Genomic DNA, 22210 nt, shown 5'->3' with positions numbered 1-22210 from the left:
CTCGACCACACAACTGATGCGCTATCTTTAATGGTACGAGTTGTTCGTAATTGCATTGTGTGCGTGTGTGTGTGTGTGTGTGTGTGTGTGTGTGTGTGTGTGTGTGTGTGTGTGTGTGTGTGTGTGTGTGTGTGTGTGTGTGTGTGTGTGTGTGTGTGTGTGTGTGTGTGTGTGCACGTTGTTTGTGCAAGCCTTTCGTAACAATTTTTCACGCGTTTGGCGACGATCGAATGCCGAACCACTCGCGTACCGAAAGTTTGCTCGCATTTTGTCTCGTTCTCTTTCCGCGATTATCGCGCGTGCATGCGTCAATATCGGTGGAAGAAGCTTTCGCGGCCATTTTGAAGATTTCATTTTTTGAACTTTACTCTCGGTTGCCTGCTATAGGAATGAACAAATTATGCCGAGAGGTATGCTCAGCGAACGCAGCGAAATAAGTTCTTTGATGAGAGAGCTCACTAAGACGTATTGGATGTGATTTTAAGGCACTCTGTATCTTTGACGGTATCTCGAAAAAAAGATAGGGTTCGGGCAAGAAATCGGAGCTGTTAAGGGGGGATGCTACTGGGAAAAAAAATATTATTTATTTCAGAGACCTGAAAAAGCTGCCATTCACAGAGTTTTATGAAGATTTCAAATATGTTATTAGTTTTTGTGTACCTACTATATTTTTTATTGATGTCCTACAAAACTACAAATGTAGTAATATCTGGAGGCACTTCCTTGGGCATATATATTTTCACAACAAGCATCGTGCTGTAACTTATTTAGCTCTTTGTAGGCCTCAATGTCCCGATATGTATCCAAACAGCAGGCACAATTACCGGAACTATGCAAAAAGAATTAGGGCACTTTAACAATTTTTTTCACAATCACATGAAATATAACTGTACTTTAGTAGCTACTGCGGGGAGATATTGCAATTTCAAGTAGATACCAGCAGTCTGCATGTCTTGAAGAGCATGTGTGCCAAATTTCGTTAGTATAGGAGAATTATAAGTGCACAAGGTTACTTCCATGGGATTGCAAAAAAAAAATTGTTGAAGTTTACTAATCTTTCCTTGCATAGCTCCACTATATATACGCGCAGTTTGGATAGATATTGGCACTTTGCAGTCTACAGAAAGCTAAATAAGCTGCAGCACTATGCTTTTCGTGGAAATTTAACACAGAAGGAAGTGCCTCCAAATATCGCTATATCTTGCAGTTGCGCAGTACATAACTAAACATATATAGGAGCTGCACAAAAGCTAATGACGCATTTGAAATGAAGATAAAAACTCTCTGAATTGCAGGGAAAGCGCGGGGAATGCGGGAGGTGCAAATTCAAGACAATGCGCAATACGAGAACAAGATGAGCGCAGGAGCCAACGTTACGACAAGTCCACTTGTCGATACGTTGATCCTGCACTCACCTTGTTATCGTTTTACTCGTCGTCTATGAATGGCAGTATTTTCACATCTCTAGTACAAATAATGATTTTTTTCGAGTAGCATCTACCCTTAAGGATGATTCAGCGCTAAGTATCTGGTCTGCAAACTTCATGAGCTAGTTGTGTTAACGAGCTATTCATGTTTATGACCCGGTAGTTAAACTTCTTCAACTAGCCGACTGTCAACGACGGTTCAGTGCCGAGAATGCAGTAGCCAAACTGCGTGAGTATTGTGAATCGCTTATGCACCACATCTATTCTTTCACTTCAGTTTCCGACGATATCTATACCGTTATCGATATACTCGATATACACCAAAGACTCGCAGAGCCAGAGGGCTGATTGAGCTACTGACGCTGCCTCTATTTTACTACCACGATTACTACCGCTTTTACAGCTACTGCTACTACTACTACTACTACTACTACTACTACTACTACTACTACTACTACTACTACTACTACTACTACTATTCTGCTGCTATTACAACTATAGCTACTACTACTGCTCTGCTGCTATTGTTACTACTACTACTACTACTACTACTACTACTACTACTACTACTACTACTACTACTACTACTACTAGCACCACCACCCCCACCTTCCACCAGAAAGGCCATGTGAGTCCTTGTTTCTGGGGGCAAGCGTTCGTGTCAACAGTGAACGCCGAAACGTTACGCGAGACGGTGAGCCGCGTGATTCATTCCAAGGAGGAGCTCGGGAGAGGCGATTCGAGATGCAACCACAGATGTTGGCAGCTTGTCTGGCTGTCGTCGTCGGGCGAGCCTCGGTACATCGAGGCCCCGATTGTCTTCCCAGTCAGCACTGGCACAGTGGAAGTGTTCTCCTGGCAGCCAGCAAACGGACACCGTCGCCGCCGCCGCCGCATCGCGCCGTCTTCTTAAGTGACACGGCCAGCCACAGTCGAGAAGAATGAACTGGCCTTCTTTCTCTTCTTTTCTCACAGCGCCGCGAACGTGTGAATGCTCGGAGTCTCGCGAGGAGGGATATACGGCTGCATCCCGAGACGCGCTTTCGTAAGACGACACACGTTCCCTTTGTCTGTGAGAAAAAGAGGGGCAGGGAGAAACAGACCTGGCAGGGGCCTGGCCCGGCCGGCCGGTCGCTGTGCCTTCGGAGTCGCTTCGCGAGCGAGAATTACGTCTTGGAGCCGAAAGACCGACCGCGGGCGTGGTATACAAACGGTGGCAGTGGTAATTGCGTCTGAATGTCATCGAGAAATCGCCACTTGAATGTTTCTTTTTTTATTATTCTCGAAGTTCTGTATTAGAGCGATCTTCCGTCTCTCATTCTTCAAATCGAAAATTAGTACGACTACTGCAAATCAGCTCTTACTGGATATACCTTGAGTATCGGTAACATTCTATTGACTTTCTATTGAAATTCAATTGAGTGTGATGCATGGTGTTTTGCAAAGGTGCTCGCTAAGACAAAAACAAAAAGACATGAGAAGGGAACGAAGTACGCTTCACGAAAGACTAGTTATTCAAACCCTAAAAGCCAACCTAGTAGTAATGTTCGAACGCACAAGTGCAAAACTTTCCTCCCATATGGATGCGTGCTCATTTTACTTCTTTCCGCGCTTGTTGTCTTCTAACTCAATCTTTCCGACTTCGGAACCCGAAGCCACAGCTCCATTAGATCTTATCCCAGCGTTCGCCGTTTCCCGTCCCTCTGGTCTCTCGTGACCGCTGTTTGGCCTTCCGCAAACAGATGCCCCCAGCAGCAAAAACATCATTCCCGATGGCGTTTTCTTCGGGTTAGTACGTACACCCCAAGTCGATCTCGACTCGGCCTCAAGGCGAGGGAGGTCAGCTCATTTCAATGTTCCGCCGCATGGACTTCCTATTAGCGGTTAATTACTGGCGATATCGCGCGACATCAAGTCCATTTTTTTGGTCGTCTTATGTTATATTCAGAGACGAACCATGGTTGGGTGTCTCTGAATATATATCCCCCCGCCCCAGAACTTCGTTTAGTACTAGCCTTAACTTTTGGTTCAGGTAAATTATTGATAAGGACGAAATTCTGAACGTCCGCACGCGCTAAAGAAAAAGAACCCTATAGCGTGCGGTTTCTATACGCCTTTTTTCAAGCCTTCCGCATTTGAATAATGACAGTCCTGCGTCCTTTTCGCATTATCTCGGATGCATATCATTACCTCAGCTTAAGCAAGCATTTTCCCTGTCTAAAGCACCGAGTAGAAATTAGTCATGCCTTTCTTTTTCGTCAAAGAAAGATTGTGCGACGAGAGAAAGACGGTAACGTTTTAGATCCCTTTGTATCCTCCTTTTCTCATCAATTGATTGAGCTCCGGGAGAGGTCCGCCATCGTAAACTTTACTGTTGTCTTCTTGTTGAGCTTTCGTTGCCTTTGATAGAATTTCTTTTGGGATGCAACTTAATGTCATGCATAACTCTTTCAATGAAGCCAGCGTGTAGAGCTGTGTCACGTCACGTAACGTGTGCCCAGAGACATGAAACTTCTCCCAATGATCTGCCCCTTCACCAGAAAACTTACAACGCCGATTGGTACTAAGAATACCGAAAAACTCCTTAATATGTGTCTGCTGAAACTGTGGAAAAAGAGTGGCCTGCATATATTGGTCCTCAGGAAGTTCGTTATTGACATATGTTAACGGTGATGACTCGTGAAAGGGAACGCAGTAAACTGCGCCGGATTTAATTACACAATTACATGGACTGGTGATATAAGGAAACTTTCAGGCTTAAGGATGAACCCGGTTAACCCATTGAGAAGTATGCAGACATTCGATAGCTTTTCTAAAGTTTATTGACCGCTGTAGAGACTCGCTAGTAAATCCATAGAATGACAAAAAAAGCAATTTATGTAAGGGGCACGGGGCAGACGACGGTCACTGGGATTAGCCTTGGGCCTGCATTGGATATAAATCGGCAGATTATGACGATAATTATGACGAAACGCTAAAGTACTAGTTCGGCGTTGACCACTGGGCCCAGCTCATTCCCTTCAGGAGATATGCCTAACGCATGCAAGACACGATGCAATATCATCCGATCGCTGTACCCGTGATCAAAGCGACGGCCCATTTACTCGAGTCCTACCAAAAAAGGAATTAAAAATGGGTCCTTCCGCGCAAAACAACCCTCTCCCCGCCGCTTCTCTCACTTTCTTTTCCTAGACAGTCGGCCGTCACCGCAACATGCACGCCTGTAGCGTTCCCTAAGCAGCAGTGTACAGGTATACCGTGCAATCCGGGAACCCTTGCTTGATCACTTTCTGGAATTAAACGTCACGACGCGCGTCCGTACCCCGACAGTTCTTTTGTTGGCCAAGCGCAACGCGTCCCTCTTTAGCCCTTTTTTTTTTTGCTTCTTCTTCTTTCTTTTTCCTCGTCGGCGTGCCCACGCCGAAGTCAGTGTCTGCTGCGAAACGAACGCCGACAGCCCGAAAAGAATTTTTCCAATCAAGAGACGCGCAGTCCTCCGAACGTTCTGCTACACGACTGACGCAAGCTCAATTGCACCCTACACGCGTGCTTAGAAAGAGAGCGAGATAGAGAAAGAGAGAGGTCAGATCCATGCTGCAGGGCTCACGTCGCGGAAACGCATCTGGGCGACGGGCCCGCCACAGGAACTGTCCCTTTCCTGGAAAGATAGACTTGCTGCTCACTCTACGGAGTGTTGCCTTCTTTCTTTGATTCCCTGTCTATCTATCTATCTATCTATCTATCTATCTATCTATCTATCTATCTATCTATCTATCTATCTATCTATCTATCTATCTATCTATCTATCTATCTATCTATCTATACGAAGCTGCCCACTCTTCGGAATGTTCATTATTTTTCACTCACTCTCTCTCTCTCTTCTTTCTATACCTCTACGAAACTGCGTCGCAGTGCGCTCTCTTCTTTTCTTTCTTTTTTTGTTTTGTCTCGTTCCTGCGCGGAGCGTCTTTGACACATGCCAAGCAAGTGCTCGGCATCCGGTGCTCGCGGTGTTTTGCGGCGCTACACGTTCGCCGACGGCCCGCGAGCTGCGGAGTCAGCGTCATGCGCACCGAGCGGGCGACCGCCTTTTACGATTGAGACACCTGCGCGCGATATCGCGCGGGACGACGGATGGAACGGAACGTGTATGCGGGGAGGATTGGAAACACTTGTAGAGAGAGCTACGGATACTCTATTACCGAGAGAATAATAGAACAAATAAAAAGTTCCCCCAAAAAGAGAAAGGAAAAAAAAACGATGCAACGACGACTTATCTCCCTTCATTCTCGACCGTGGGGCCGAGGCATTTTCAGACACTGCAACCTGTATATGTGTATGGCACGTGGCTGTGTAGCCCTGTCCCGACGTTCTTAACTTTTTTTTCTTTTTTTCATTTGATGTGCCGCGCAGACTCCAAATGAGTCGAGATTGATTGCGCGCGGTCTCTTCCAAATTGAGCGTCCGGCCGCGAGCGTCTGTGTTCGCTGTGAAGCAAAGCGAAAAGACTGTTGTGAAAGCGTCTCGTGCGAGCTTGCGGCGTAGAGAGGGAAGTTGACGTTGACGGAGGGCCTCTGTCTCGCTTCTCGCTGTGGAAAGAAAGAAAAGACAGGGGGAGAGTGAGAAAAAGGCGGTCGACAACATTTTTTTTTTCTTTCGTTCTTGTATTTCAGTATGCTTCTGTCGTTTCATTTCCTCTCTGGGACTTGGGAAAACGTTTGGCACGTGCTTGTCTTCTACGTGGCAGCCAGCATGCCCGTGCGAACCGCCGTCACATCGTGGCGTTCGAGCATTCCAGTTACAGTTCCTAACTTGCTAATAGCTTTGGAACCGTACTGTGTATAAGTCCAGTTTCTGGTCGTAAATTGACGTGTAATAACGGTGACCTGCCATTGGCAGAGCATCACCCTTCTACAAAAGTCTGACTTAACTTTCAACGGAGTCTTAGGAGACAAATGAGCTAAAGTCAGCAGACTTTCAGTGGAAAGTAAATCGACTTTTATGACAGTTCGATCGCTTTGGTCGATACTTTAGCACATATTGTGCCGTCCGAATGATTGCGTTGCCGACATATTATAGTCTAATCGCCACGGAAGACCGTTAAGAAGTTCCCAAGTTTGCTTCCAACTCGGTCTCCACATGCTGAACTACTCAACTCTACAGAAATTCATGGGGATCTTAACATTAACGTTTTTATGGAAATATTACAGTACTATTCCACAATCTTGAACAAATGATTAGATTATTAGTGCAGCAGTCCCTCTAAAGTAAAAGATCAGACTGCCGGGAAAGTTCCTCAACCCACATTCACCCACACATCGTTCTAAACCAGTAGAAACACTGGACAATTTCAATGAACCGTTTCTATGCGTAATATTACGAGCAGACGCTTTGAAATTCTGGTTGTTTGAGGTTGGCAGCACTAGGAGGTATAGTTCAGTCCCCCGTCACTGGATTGGACCGTTTGGTGGATTATAGGAGCGGTTTGGCGACTTCCGAAGCAGAACAACAGCCCACGGGGTTCCGTCAAAGTCCTCGAGGTGGCTATGTCGCGCCGCGGCAGGCATCGCGGCGCACGGCAGGCAACCAGCTGCGCGATGGCAAAGGAAACGAAAGAAGAAAGCACACAAAAAAAGAAAACTACGAGCAAAAGAAGGCACCGCGCTGGCGAGGACGATGGTTTATCAGCGCGTAGAACAATGCGCATCCGCCTCTTTCCCCAGCCCTTGTACAACTCTTGCTCGGCAGTTTCACTCGGCGTCGCCGCGGCCCGATTTTGCTCTTGCCGCGACCCCCACCTCCCAACCTGCACACTCACTCACGCACACTCACTCGCTCGCTCGCTCGCTCACTCACTCACTCACTCACTCACTCACTCACTCACTCACTCACTCACTCACTCACTCACTCACTCACACAAACACACACACTCACACACACACACACACACACACACACACACACACACACACACACACACACACACACACACACACACACACACACACACACCCTTTCCGGCAGGTATACCTTTTGTTTGACGGCCTCCTAGCTCTGGCAAGGAACTGTGAAGGTGCGGAGGGCGTACTGGGTGGGGTAGAGGGGAGAGAAGCACCCTTTCTCTCTTTCCCAATCGCTATCTGGTTGAGAAGTACGGCAAGTACACTTCGTGCCTTGCACAGTCACCAGGTTAAGCCTTGTTCTGACCATGCTATATTTCGCTGTGTAATACATAGGGGCAGAAGCACCCTCTCCCTTTTCCAACCGCTAGAATCTTGTTGAGAGGTGAGAAGTACGACACCTCACGTGCGCGTGTTGCACCGGAGTAGGGGTTAAACTTGTTGCGGTCATACTGTGCATCACGGTATAACATATACGTGTGAAGCGGTGGGTGCGAGCTAGGTATGAGAGGCGTACTCTGCAGCTTTGGACCTTACAGCTAATATGCGCTTTGCTTCGAAGAGTCGTATACACACGCCGTAGCTGATACGAGTTAAACGGTAAACCGGCAACGGGGGATAATTTTCCAGAAGAGACCACCGGCTGGACACGGAGCAATTGCATTGTCTCGCGTTTGACGAGCGGCGATAAGAAAAGAGCGACGTTCTCCTTTATTGTTTTTTTTTGTACCGGATGATTAGTGTAGACGGCAATGCGGCCCCACTAGCTCTCACTGAAACGGAAAATTTCGTTTTGATCTTTGATCATTGCTGATGCATGCAAAATGCCATTTAGTGCTTTAGACAACTAAGGAGACAGGCTCATTTCGCGTGACTCTCTCCGACGGGAACGCGTCGCAAATCTGCCACAACGTTGTCTCCTACTGAAACTTCAGTAGTTTATTTTTCTTTCCACAAGAGTTCGCTGAACACAATACAGAGTCTTAACAGACTGCCCTAGGATGTAAACGTAACATTTTCCTCCGCGTAAATGCAAGTAGAACCCTGCTACAATCTTCGTTTCGATTTCCCCAGATTTCGCATTCCAAATAACGCAGTGGCAATCAGATAATGCAGCAGTCTTATCGTCAAATGGGACTGTAGGCACAAGCGGGCGGTGATTCCAGCTAAAGGGTTTCTCAAAACAGCCATTCGCAGCTCTAGGTTTGCATAATCGCGATGTTGGTCCGAAACGAAGTTGCTTTGGTGTATCCGCTGTGCAAGCACAGCGCGTAACCATATTCTGCATCGATATAATGTGTCACGGGGTGTATTGAGGCTAAAGAGGGCGTAAAGCGATCTGCACACATCCTTACACCGTCGTGGCCTGCCCACTCTCTCGAGCACAGTCTCGCGTGACACAGCGCGAATCGTATCACCTCATCTAATGCCGCATTGTTGTGAAATAGAGCGAGCTAGCGCCCGTTCCGGAGTAGTGTGGAGTCGAAGCGAAGGAATTCGTCGACCCATAAGTAACACAAAAACGCATGCACACGCGTCTCTGAGGCTTCAGGTGTCTCTGAGCGATGTCTGCTCAGTTTCGAGTGCAGTTCCAAGCCCGGCGAACACTGACAACGTAAGTCAGAATTGTATGCCTAACTTATCAAGTGTTTCTCAGTACTCATTTCTAAGTGACCGAACTATAATCTAAAGAACATGCTACGAGCAGGGTTCAAACTCATACACGGGAGTATTTGTTGGTCAAACACAAGTTAGACGCACCGCCCTTACAAAGTCATTATATAAATTACGTTGAATTCCTATTGACTTTGTTTCCCTGACAGCGGACCTTTTCTTTAGATTCAGTTGAATATTCTGTAGGACTCTGCCGATGACCTGTGCTGAAGACCGCTGCTTTCAAGAACGACGTCCGAAAGCAACAGGACTTCACCGAGTCAGACACCCAATGTCTTCGTCCTTCATTGCGACACAAACAAAAAAAACGCTGACACGCAGACAGTCCAGAGGCCGAAGAAATGACGTGCCACCGTACCGAATTCCCGGAGCACGTGCGATTGAAGGGAGAGGAGGAGGCATTGCGGCTAAAACAAGCCAGCCCGCTACGACGCCCTTAAGTCTTTTGTGTGCATAGCTGTCTGGTCAATGACTCCGCGAGGGCCTGCTCGCGTGCCACCCCTCGGAAGACCCTCTATTGAGACTCAATAAACTTTTTTTCACGCGAAAGCACAGTGAAGTCGCAACGAGGTGTCAACAGAAAATCAATAAGAAGTAAACTGCGTTTTTTTTTAAAAAAGGACGCGGAAGTAGCGGCGAGGATCAGTCGGCATTTGCGACTGCCGGTGAAGAGTTCACGCGCGGAGCGGTGAAGGGACCAGCCAGGAAGCGACGTCGAACAATCGGTGCACCGCTTCGAGTGGGTGGAAGAAGAAAAAAGGCGTAAAATAAATAAGGAAGGGAAACGTGCGGCGAGGGATCGGCGCGCTAAAACGCACGCAGCGGAAAGGTCGCGAGCGCTGGCGGCCGGAAGCTTCCTTCGGCCGGACTTCCTATCCGGTTTGTTTAAGCGTCCTCGCGCAGGCAGAACAGGCTATACCACGCCGCTTTGTCTCGGCGCCCACCCCAAGCACGGCCTTTAGCGTTCGCGAACTCGTGGCAACCCCCTTACAAAAGTCGCTATAGAAAATCTTGTGTTCCTATTGACTTTTCGTTGCTTCGGATTGACTTTTTGTTGCTACGGATTGACTTTTTCGGAAAGATGCGATCGGATATCGTGCGTGAGTTTTCCCGAGAGGTTGTCCCATCGGACATGCGGAATGCGTGTCTCACGGAATCTTATTTTTGAAAGCCGCTATTTTGTACGAAACAAAAAAAAAATCAGTGGTATTACGGGCCGAAACGACGCCATTATTACGTGGCACGTCTCATTGCATGACTCCGTTTTAATTTTTACCACCTGGATTCTTGGACGTGTACCTAAATCTAAATACACGAGGATATCGAGGTTTCAATCCCGTCGAAATGCGGCCGATACGACAGTGGTCGAACACACGAACTCGAGCTCATCAGTAAAATGCCATAGCCTCTGAGCTACAGCGACGGGACGTTAGTTTGTGTGAAATGTATTAAACTCTATGGAACATATGCTTTTACTGGGTTTGCAACTTCATAGCATCTATTTTGAACGCATTTGCCAATTCACTGATGCAGATAACGCATTTGCCAGATGCACACAAGACAGACAGAACGCACCTCTTGCGGAAGTGTTCCTGAGTGTTCTTTGTTTTTGTGCGTGCGCGTGTGGAAGGTGCATAGAATTTCTAAAAATATTACCGTCCACACTGCCAGTAAATGAATGTATTCTATGAATATAAACTGAAGTATATCACTGGAGAAGAATTCGGATTATAAGCGTTTGCTTCAGAGGGCTGTCAAATGATCTACCACGTAAACCGGTGGCCAAACGCAAATAGCTTTTTATTCATTTTGCACATTTCTGACAACGCGTCTGTTAATTCTTATCAAGACCCGCCGCGGTTGCTTGGTGGCTACGGCGCTGGGCTGCGAAGCACGAGGTCGCGGGATCGAATCCCGGCCACGGCGGCCGCATTTCAATGGAGGCGAAATGCGAACATACCCGTGTACTTAGATACAGGTGCACGTTAAGGAACCCCAGGTGGTCCAAATTTCCAGAGTCCCCCACTACGGCGTGCCTCATGATCAGATTGTGGTTCTGGCACGGAAAACCCCATAATCTATGTTTTTTTAAATTCTTATCAAACAGTTATACAATGGCACGATATTGCCTTAAATGCCACGCGCATGCTCTGATTTTGTGCAAGGACAAAGAAATATTGATGTGCATAACTAAAACACTTCATTTATGCCGCTCTTTGCTCTCCGCATTGCTATAAAGACCCGGGAAAAGACGGCGAAAAGTTCGCCACTTATATGAAACACTGTGTTGCATCATTCACGCTTCTTCTTCTTCTTCATCATCATCATCATCGTCCTACATTATGTCGACTGTAGGACGAAGGCCTTTCCCTAGCTGCGGTCTCCAATTACCCCTGCCTTGCGCCTCTTACTTTTGATAAAGTTTTCTCCCACCTTACATCACCTTGCATAACACACTGAGCGCTTTTAGATTGTTTCTTCGCGCCGTAAAGAAATTACTGTCACTGCGGCCACAACAGGATACAAATGCTTACTTTGCCTAAGCGTAAGACACGCCCATAATGAGCTCAAACTCCGATTAAATCGAGGTCACGTGCGTCCGCAAAAAAGAACCCGACGCAACGCTTCCTTCTGGCTGACGAGGAATTTCGTTACACTGGATCACTGCGCGTGTAATATCGTAATGCCCGAAGCAGCAACGCGGTTTTGTCCACTCCGTGCGCCGCAGTGAACAAAACTGTAGGTCCAGAATACCATGGGGCTGTCATTCACATACTCTATATAGACATTATGGGAGGCTATAGAGCTTATACCCTTCTTTTTTTTTTCCTTTTCGCACCGTCTACGTAAGTCTACACAAACGAGGTAACATCCGCGTTGCTCCCAGTCACACTTATTTTTTTCTTTGTTGCCTTTATCCGTGACTCACCGGTTGCCGTCTTGACAATGCAGAAACGGGGTCGACGACGACTATACCGTGCCTGCAGGCTTCGCTTTCTTTCTTTCTTTCTTTCCTTTTTTCGTTATTTCCCGGAATCGCATCTGCGCCCCCTTTCCCCGACTCCTATACGAATGTCCGACTTTAACTCGCTTTTCCAGTTGTTTTCCCTTTTCTTTTATTTTTTGCGATCTCTTTTATTCATCGCGATAGGTGCGTTACCGAACAGCGTCGCGACCCAGCGAGAGAAACGAACGGAAACCGGTGTCGCCTTTTTGCCGCGTCGCGCGAGTACCTCATCCACCTTGTGGCCGGTGGCTCGAACCCTGCTACTGTACTACAGCTATAGCTGCCCTCTCTCTTGCGCGCGCACTTAAAGAAAGAGAACCCCCGGCCTGGCTGGCTGCGCGATTTTTCATTTGCGCTTTGCGAGGCAGACACCTTCCCCCCTCCCCCCCCCCCAGCCTCCTTCCATTCTATTTCCCACCTTGCTTGCTTTACGTTTGCTTTACGAGAGGGGCCCGTAGCAATCGGTCTCTCCTCGGTTCTCTCGAGAGGTATTGATGGAGTTCTAGAGAACGGTGGAAGGGGGTAGGGGGGGGGGAGCAGGGAGGTGTTTGACGAGGTTGCGGTTGCGGCCACGTCTGGCCGACAGTGTAGTCTCCTGTGGCGCCGGCGAAAGTGCGAAGTGCAGAAAGGAAAATACAAAGAATGTAAAAGAAGGGCACCCAGCCTGCAGTCCCCGTGCTTGCAAGAGTCGTGTTTGATAGTTAATTGGGCCTTTCGATAGAAAGCACGTTTAATGGCAAAACAAAGTCGACGGAAAGACAAACAAGCCTGTCACTTTGCCAGCCAGAGATGGTCACGGGGAAGGACCGCATACGCGGAAGAAACCGCTCAGCCGGTCTGCTGCGTTTGTGTCTATCGAATGGACGAGTTGAAAGAAGAACATTATTGCTGTCTGCGAATATTCCTGCAAGTAGTTCCTCGGGACTCAAATAAAGTTCTTGTCATGTACGTAATGTCATGGAGAGCTCGCGCACTGATTCGCAAAATAAATAAATAAATAGAACTGGGACGCCTGTATACAGACCTTTCATGTACGCTTCATACTACGGTATAGTAAAAGGTGGTTACGTCATTGCTAAGGTGATTCGGAATCCCGAGCAACGTAGCGCGTTCGATTCCCGGCGTCATTCTTACGGGGCCGTGTAGCGTAAAAGTACAGCGCCTACACCCCCCTCCCCCCCCCCCCCCCCCCGCATTACTTCGGAACAGCGAACGAATCGTGCGGGGCAGGTGTTACGTGCCTTCCTCGAACACCGCAGGCCGAGTTGCAGCGGCCGCATGTGTGCGCAGAGTCGGGTTTGCCGTCCTGGTGCCGTCTCGCTGGCGCCGAGCGTTGAACTGTGCATATACGCGCAGGGCTAACACTCTCCGTGTTGTTCTTAATGAAGCGATTAACACACGCACACGCACGCACGCACGCACGCACGCACGCACGCACACACACGCACAGACACACACACACACGCACACACACAGAAACACACACACACACACAGAAACACACACTCACTCACTCACTCACTCACTCACTCACTCACTCACTCACTCACTCACTCACTCACTCACACACACACACACACACACACACACACACACACACACACACACACACACACACACACACACACACACACACTGCAGGTGTTCAACATATGCGCAGTCGTGGCGACGTCGCCATTAAGCTGCCGGAGCGGTACCATAAACAAGGTGGAGGGGGGAGGAAGAGTTGTGCGAGCCAAGCGACTCGAATGACGCATTTTCGACGCTTATATATAGGCGTTGTGAGCTCTCTGCGACAGGTTTAACCGTAAACGCGGGGGTGTTAAGTGTACTGGTAAGCATAGCGCAAAGGTTAATGAGCCGGTTAATGTTACTGTCAGTGGGTGCTGCATGAAACTGCACTCTGCGTTGTGCTTTCATTTTGCTTGATCGTAACGTAATTAAAGGCCCGTGTTGGGTTCATCGCTGTTGTTCGTGTGCTATCGGAGAGCGCTCCCATTCACGGCTTTTGGCAGCTCACGTGGAATGGAGACAAGCCCACAGTATAAACTCCCTTTTCTTCGAAGTCATCTTTTTTTTTTTTTTTCGCGTTCATGAAAGCATAATTGCTTAGTCTTTAGTATGCCTCACTCTCTGTCAACCCTATCGTTGCACGTTATAGATGCCGGGGGCACGTTATCCCAGCACCTTAGATTTAGCCCCTTCACTCTAACTTAAAAAAAAAAATTTCTTTTCCTGGCTTACGCCGCTGAACTCAAAGATACGTTCTTACGATTAAGTTATCCTTCCCGTTTACATCAGAACTTCTTTTTGCCGCCGTTCTTCAGCAATCCGTTAGTTACATATATAAAGAAAGAAACTCTGAAATGGAGCGGGAGGTTGCGCGTCTGACTCCCGGACGTGACAACGAAGTTCCGGTCTGGGTGCTCCTGGGACTGAGCGCGTTCTTGGCCTCTGTACCCCAAGCACCGGAGCGAAGGTGCGTTACTCGAGCAACAATTCCTCACCGCAGGTATCGCCGAGAGGCGTTATTGAAACGTAGTGTCTTCTTCAGTCGAGGGAGTGGCGGTGTGCCCCACTGCTTGGGTCTTTAAGGTGCTCCGATATGTTACAACTACGGCACTGCTATCGAGGCGCCCTACACTGGGTCGACTCGAGGCCCGTTCGGGAATGATAAGGAGGCTGCAGCGTATCAAAAAAACAAAAAAAAAAGAATGTTGTCTAGCCGGGTTTGTTGGTGCCAGGGCATCCTGTTGCAAACAGCGAGAAAACGGGTCAAAGACTAAGGGGAACACACGCCGTGTGGAGGTGGGGGGGGGGGGGGAGGAACGTGTCGCGCGCTCCCTTTCACCTTACAGTCCCGTTCTCGGGCTGTTCGCAACAGTAGAGAGCTTTAGTATAGCGTAAAGCAGCAAACTCAAAGAGTTAGCGTTAGCGTTGCGTGCACCACACTGCGCATGCGCTGTACGTAAACGCTGCTGGAGCTCTTACGTACGTACGCTATTAGTGTGCACTATATCATAGCTCGAGGAGTTTCGCCGCAGGCCACGCGGTGCATGATCAGTCTCGGGCAAGGTATGTTTATGGCGCTCGTTCGTAGAGAGGGCGGGGGGGGAGGGGGTTTGCAGGGCCGTGAAATCGCCTTCCTGCCGCGTGCGCTTTTGTTTTCCACCGGCGACGCGTCATCGCAGCGCGGGCTCGTCGAGGTCGCCTCCACCCCTCCTCCTCTCTCCTTGCACACCAGTAAGCGACCCTCGGTTCATTGCCTACCGCCGAGAGCGCGTGCAAGGACTTGCTAGTCGGCTGCTGCCAAGGACGTGCTGCCGCGAAAGCATGCACACCAACGCGCGGACACCCCTGAAGCAAATACAGAAAAAAAAAAATGAACGGTGCAACAAATGGAGTTGCGGCAGCGCAGCAACGATGAGGATGACAATGGGCTTGTACGGCGCAGGATGTTTTTTTGGCCGCGGCTCTTCCCTCGGGACTCCCTCGCGCGGATTCGCTCGAGCGCCGGTGTTTCGCAGCATCGCAGAGAAAGAAACGGCTACGCGCTACGCACGGTGTTGGGGCACCGCGCCGCCGATCTCCCCCCTGGTTCGCGGTCGCGAGCAAGGGCGACGTCGCGATTCCGGGAAGTTCGCACGCCGAGGTCGATGTTGTCGCCGCGAGAGAAAGAAAGAAATGAACAAAAAAAGACGAGAAAGAGAAATAAAGAAAGAAAGGAAACCACGCTCTGCGCTGCTGAGGTCCGTGGCTCCCTCCTCCTGACGACGGCACAGACGCACTAGCGCTCGCCGCCGTCGCAAGGTTTTGCGAGTGTTGCCCGTTGCGGCTGTGCTTTCCTGCGTCGCTTTTTTTTTCACCCCCGGATCGCTCTCGCAGTGTTTCGTGCTCGAGATTATGCGGCGAAAGGAGGAGAAGGCGAAACGTAGCGCACGCGCGCTCGTACGGCTCTCCGCCGCCGTGGTCTAGCCGCCATCATTTGTCCTGGCAGGGAGAGTGAAAAGGATTCTGCTATATGCTAACGTTGGGAGAGCGTAAGTGAACGTTCGCGGGGGCCGCGTTACTTCTTACTCCACTACTACTACTACTACTACAACTGCTCGTTCTCCTCGCGTCGCGCGCGAGTCGTCCCCGGGCAGGGAGGGGGTAAGACGGGGGGGGGAGGAAAGTAAGGCTGGAATGGGGCGGACAGTAGAGGGAGGGAGGTTAGGGGGGTCGCGGTTCTAACGGGGACGCACTCTCCACGTGTCTCGCACGCGCTCTCCGCACGCGCGTTTCGCGTTTGGGGGGGATTCTCGCCCGGTGGCTACCTTCTCGCCCCCCCTCCCCCTCGTAGATGAAGGAAACGAGCTCTAGCGCATTCTGCACGTCGGACGGACCCCCTCCTCGAATACGAAGGGGGCGATTTCCCCCTTGCCGATTAAAGAAAGCAAAACAGAGAGAGAAGCCTGGCAAAAGGAAAAGAAAGCGGCTGCTGCGGGCCGTCCCATCTGCCGCAGCCGGGCCCATTGTGGCGTAGCGGCGGCGGTGCGCGCTCTCCCCGGCGGCGGCGTTCTTTGTGGCGTTCCTTGGCGTCGCCAGCTGTCCCCTCACCCTCTCCCTTCTCTCGGCGTGCGCAGGTTCGGCCAAGTGTGACACACGAATGCCGCGCTGCCGTCGGCGCTGCTGCTGCTGCTGCTGCTCAGCGTAGCTGCTCCTGAGGCGGCGGCGGGCCCTCCTCTTCCTCCCCTCTCCAGCGCCCGCCGGTCCAATCGGAAGCCTTCGTCTTGGCGTGATGTCATCGGAGGAAGACTCGGCCGCGGAGAGCCAACTCAGTTTCGCACGCGCGAAGGCCAAGAGGAACACGACGTCGTCGCGGCTCCCGCGCGTCGACGCCGGAGAAGCGCGAGCACCCGCCGTCGTGGCCCCCCCTTCGAACGGAACGCCGTCGTCGCTCGACCTGCGCTCGCCCCCTCCGCCGCTCCGCAATGGCTTCATGAGCGGAGACGACCACCTGGAGCAGCAGCAGGCTGAGCGCGGCGGCCTGCTCCGCGACATCCTGCAGGGACGCCGCGGAGCCGAGGAGGAGGACGAAGACGCCGCGTCGGCCGACGAAGAGGACGACGACGACCGAGAGGAAGACGTCGGAGACGACGAGGACGACGACGAAGAGATGGCGGCCGCCGCCGCTGCGGACGGAGCCGGCAGCGCGCGGGGCGCCTCGGACGACGAGACGGACGCGAAGAAGGCGCGCGTCGAGAGCATCGTGTCCAACATGCGCCGGGGCGGCAGCAACGGAGAGGCCCCGGCCAACGCCGCGGCACCGGCGGTCAACGGCTGCAAGAAGCGCAAGCTGTACCAACCCCAGCAGGCGCTGTCGGGCGCCACCGACGACGAGCTGCGGCTCCGGAACCGCGTGGTGGCGGATCGCGACTCGTTCCGCCAGGAGCTGCTGAGGCTCAAGACCGAGGTAGCCACCATGCAGCAGCGCTACGACGAGATGCGGAGCGAGGACGAAGACGACGAGATGGAAGACGGCGCCGCGTCCGATGACTCGACCGCCGCCGGCGGCCGGCTCAGCCACAACAACAACAACAACGACGACGACTGCCGGGAACTGACGACGCCCCCTTCGGAGCTGTCGACGGACGCGCCGCGCTCCTCGCCGCTGCGGGACGTCAAACCCCCCGTGCGCGGCGACGCTCCCATGGTCAGCCCGCCCGGGACTCCGCCGGACGACTTCCGCCACTCGCGCCTCTCCGTCGACGGCCCGCGCCAGACGTGCATTGTGAGACCTCCGCCCATGGTGTTCCCGCAGGACATGGAGCGGTTGGTGACCACCATAAAGTCCGAGATTGCGTACGTCATACCGCGTGTGATCGACAACGTGTTCTGTCGGTTCGTGCGCCAAGCCCCGGACGGCGGCCTGGCTGCCGCGGCAACGGTGGCTGCCGCAGCGGCCGCCGCCGCGGCCGCGGCCCAGCACCCTCCCCCCGCGCCGACGACGGTGGCCCGGAGGCTGGACGGCGCGCCGCCCTGCCGCGACGACCAGCGCAGCATGCTGACGCAGATGCTGGACCGCAAGTCCCCGCGCACCAAGGTCCTGGACCGGAACCGCCTGAATGGCCACCGGGGCTCGCCCGGCGGCGGCCCCGCGGAGCGCGCCTTCTACCCGAGCGCCTCGTCGACGCCGCTCAAGAGCCGGCACACGCCACCGTTCTCGGAGCCCGCGATTCCCGAGCAGACCGAGGCCATGTCGCTGGTGGTGCCGACCAAGAAGAAGAGGCACAAGGTCACGGACACGCGGCTGGTCGGCCGCGAGCCCGGCAGCCCCTCGTCCAAGGAGTCGCCGGGCGGCGGCGGCAGCGCGGGCTTTGCGCCGCCGCCTCTGGTCCCTGTGTCTCTGAACACGTCGGTGGCCATCCCCAACCCGAGCCTGCACCACGCGGCGGCCGACGTCTTCTTCCACGTGGACCAGCCGCGCAGCCTGTACGAGGAGCAGCCGCTGCCCTTGATGCTGGCCGCCGCCCACTCGCCCGCCGAGGCGCCGCCGCACCGGTACCCGTCGCTGGCGGGACCCCGGGTGCCGCCTCCGCCGCCGCAGGAGAACGACTCGGATACCAGCCAGGAGTACGACTCCAGCATGGCCATGATGTCGTTCCTCAAGTGAGTGCGCCGGTCTCTCCTGTACGCTGCATGCTTGGCTGCTTGGTTCGAGGATGCGTGGGGCGTTCGACGAAAAGGGTTTGGCCCGCTCTCTGGGTGGAACCACGTTACATGTGTGATTATCGCCGTTGTCAGCGCTGATTATCTCTTAAGGCCACCGTCGAGGCATTACCTGAGAGAAAGTGAGAGAGAGAGAGATGTACAGAAATTGGTAAAAAAAAAAAAGGACATTGATGTTAAGTCCGGTGTAGCAGGCATGGATGTAATCGAAGGGAGTCGAAAAGACCGAAAACACGTGTAGCGTCAAAGTATACAGCGAGCTCCATGTGATCAGAGAGAGACGAAGTGTCAAAAGCGTGTAGTCTTGGTCGGCTCGTTCGAAGTCGTGTTTTTCGGGGTTCCCAGATGTTGAATAGAACGTCCGCGAGACATTCGAGCAACGAAAAGCGCAATTAAGGACGTGAATTCGAACTGCATTAGCCGGCTATAGACCTCCCCGTTCTGCACCTCGACGCTTTCTCGAACTCCGGGGCAGCGAGAGCAAAACGTGGCTGTCCGAAAGCACGTCAGGCGTTCCAATTCGAATGGTTTCCACCTGTTCGTGCGAGGTATACTAGTGTAGGATTAGTGTAGCGTTGCCGATCTCTACGTTAACCCCGCGTGTTCGGGTCGCGTTGTCGGTGTGCTAATATCGCACTGTTATACGCATTTAGCCTATGTCGCCACAAGAAAACGTATTCGAAGAGGGCAGGTGGCGTTTACGTTATGGTCCGATCTGGACGCATTTTATAACAGTTGCTTACGGGTGATCGGGCGCTGCAGCAAAATTTTTCTGCTTTATTGGTGGTGTATATATAAGCAAACGTAGACTCGCTAGGAGCCACCCTTTTAAAAGATCCAGCAGCTAACATTCAGCGAGTAACTTCCAATAACATCACGCAAGTCCTGGAAAAAAAAATCTTATCGACCGTCATTTCTTACGCTGGTTTGAACACCGAAAGGCTCAGGCGTGCTAAGCACAGTCCCCCTTCCTCCCCCCCCCTCCCCCACCTATCTATGTTTTAAATGCGTTCCTTTTTTTCAGTAGTTCAGAGCTTGAAAAGCTGATGATGTCGTAGGAGAGAATCATATATACCGACAAACGATATGATTTACATGAGAGCTATCAAGGCGAATGACAGTCTTAACACTTCTTAATTGTCGACGAATTAAGGAGTCAATGCGAAGCTTTAACGTCTGATGATTGATCTCAGCCCGCACGCAATACTTTCGCCTGGGTGCACAAAGTCTGCGCGACAGCGCCTGTGTTAGGGTTTTCTTCCTACCACCTGCGCAATTATTTATGTTGTATTTATGTTATACAATGTGACTGCCAACACAACAAAGAGAGCCATGACTACGACATTCAGCGTGTTATCTCTGTTATCATGACCCAATGATTCAGGAGCTCAAGTCCCTTGGTGTGGAAGATTAGTCCGCAGCTTAGTCCGGATCACCGCTGTATCGTTTTGGTGCTAAAACCACGGTAGGGGCTACAGAAAATGCAAAACATTTGTAGGTAAAGTTGCAATATACAAATGCGCAATAAGAGATATTATGTCCTGAGAAAGATACCGAAGACTTTTCTGATCATATCTGAACAACTTTCGTATATCGTTGCTACCACGTCTGACGTCCCCTCGTTATCAACATTTTATTGGCAGACGAGCCGAAACCCTTGAAGGGGGACACCAAAGTCTTGACGTGAAATTAACGTTGCCAGTTTCGAATGATGCCTTGCACTTTTCTTCGCAACCTAATAAATCGCCCCAAACTCTCTTCGAAAGGTGCCCAGGACATTAAAATAATAAAAAGCACTTCTCTCTGCTACCATCTTTTTAGCATTATTTAAACTGCCGGTTATTTTGTTTACTACCTCCCGCAGTCGTATAAAAAAGCCGGAGAAAGAAATCGAAACCGCATACAATTGTCTTTTCTTGCTTTTATTCGTCTCATCCACATTTTAGGGGAACTCAACCGTTCTCACACCACCCTCTCCCAGCTTTGAATCCGACAGCAAACGACAGTCTTACAAACGCTCACTGAATAGACAATGGAAACTCTTCTTTATAACGTGCTTTCTTCTTATGAGTTACTTTTTTGATGGTTAGCCGGTGGCGAATAATAATCAAACTCACTTTGTAACTTATGTGCGCCTTTTTTTTCTGTCTGAAACAAAGGATGAAAAAAAAATCCACTTTAATCGAAAGTTCATTGCCTGGCGTTGACCTTTTAATAAACATCACTCTCGAAGGGGCACTATAGGAAGCAACACTAAATTGGTGTACACTGATAAATTACTCTTTCAGTACTCCGTTTTGATCTATTTGAAGTGGGAAAAAGAAAGGAAACTTGATTGCGGGATAAAATGAACGGTGTACGCTCTCTTTTCTCAAATTTCACGTGGAAACCTCAGCGCATGGTACTTCAGTGTGAAGTCACAGATTTCAAAAGTACGTTCGGCTGTTTTTAGCACCGGAGAAAAAAAAAAGACCCAGATTGCTAGTTTGAGTCGTTGCTTCATCTGTACAGTGACGCGATCCTTCGTAACGAATAAACGACGATCAACTATGCACGCTCGACCAGACGCAATAAAAACACGTGACCTCACGGCGTGAGCTAAGCCAGGAACTTCAGGGCAGCCTCGCCACCTGTCTTTCGCGCTTGCGTCTTCTTCTGGCATGCGAAGGCCCACCCAAACCCATTTTCTTTCACTAAGAGTGGCCCCATTGGCTACTTCAGAAACGTAATTTACTAATACGGCTTAACGTAATAATCCTCTTCGGCGCCCCGTTAAGACGTGCTATTTGGTAAGACGTGCATTGCATCGCGTGAGCTAAAGCATCCTGTCCTGCTCGCACGTCTTGTCGTCATGAAGGTGAAATGGAGCAGGGAATTTTTTTGTTTAACTTCGAAAGCTCGTGACACATGGATTCAAATCTAGGAACTTGATACATAGCAATAAGTGTTCCTATTGAACGTTTAATCTCATTGAACACTTTTACGCAGTGCATCTTTGTTTAGTCCCTACGGGCGTTTGAAAAAAAAAAACGTATTCCTTTCAATATTGATCAGGTATTTATTATGATAGAAAACCTGAGAGGTCGGCCTGAATCGAAGTTATGGCGTGCTACTCGGCGCTGGAGGAAGGGGAAAGGATATAGAAAGAAAGACTAACGAAGACGTCGATTATGAGAACGAAGATGGCGGTGAGAGGACTGCATATTTCGAGGACATTTCTTCGATCTCGTACTGTTGTACAGTTCAGTTAAGCCGCAAAGAAAAGACGTTCCGTTCAGGTTGTGGCACACCGTTCGGCACATATTTAATCGCTTCATCGGTGAAAGCACCTGGAATGAAGAGCTATACCCTTCAGTGGCTTTCAATAAGTGCGCGCAGCTGCCTCCTTATAGCGAAAAAAAAAAAGTATCGGAGCGATCCCGTGCCGTATAGATAGCGCTGGTACGATTCGATGTCCAGAGTACCAGTGGCGTAAGACTCGGTTAAACACG

At 50.7% G+C, this 22210-nt stretch overlaps 1 protein-coding gene across 4 annotated transcripts in view; it reads left to right on the top strand.

Annotated features, from left to right (window-relative positions):
• The window catches only part of pros (homeobox protein prospero), a 256693-nt gene that overhangs the window by 185941 nt on the left and 48542 nt on the right, over window positions 1-22210 (top strand). For all 4 annotated transcript variants that reach the window (XR_012829655.1, XM_075699409.1, XM_075699410.1 and 1 more), the window contains one exon: window positions 16634-18659. Coding sequence is in view for 3 of the 4 variants with exons in the window: in XM_075699409.1 (XP_075555524.1) it covers window positions 16789-18659 (1871 nt within the window). In the remaining variant the exon portion in view is untranslated. The remainder of the gene's footprint in view (window positions 1-16633; window positions 18660-22210) is intronic.

This window comes from Dermacentor variabilis, chromosome 7 (assembly GCF_050947875.1).
Source record: "Dermacentor variabilis isolate Ectoservices chromosome 7, ASM5094787v1, whole genome shotgun sequence".
In the NCBI taxonomy this organism is placed as follows: domain Eukaryota; kingdom Metazoa; phylum Arthropoda; class Arachnida; order Ixodida; family Ixodidae; genus Dermacentor; species Dermacentor variabilis.
The sequence above is the reverse complement of the archived record's forward strand: the minus strand, read 5'-3'. Positions and strand labels throughout refer to the sequence as shown.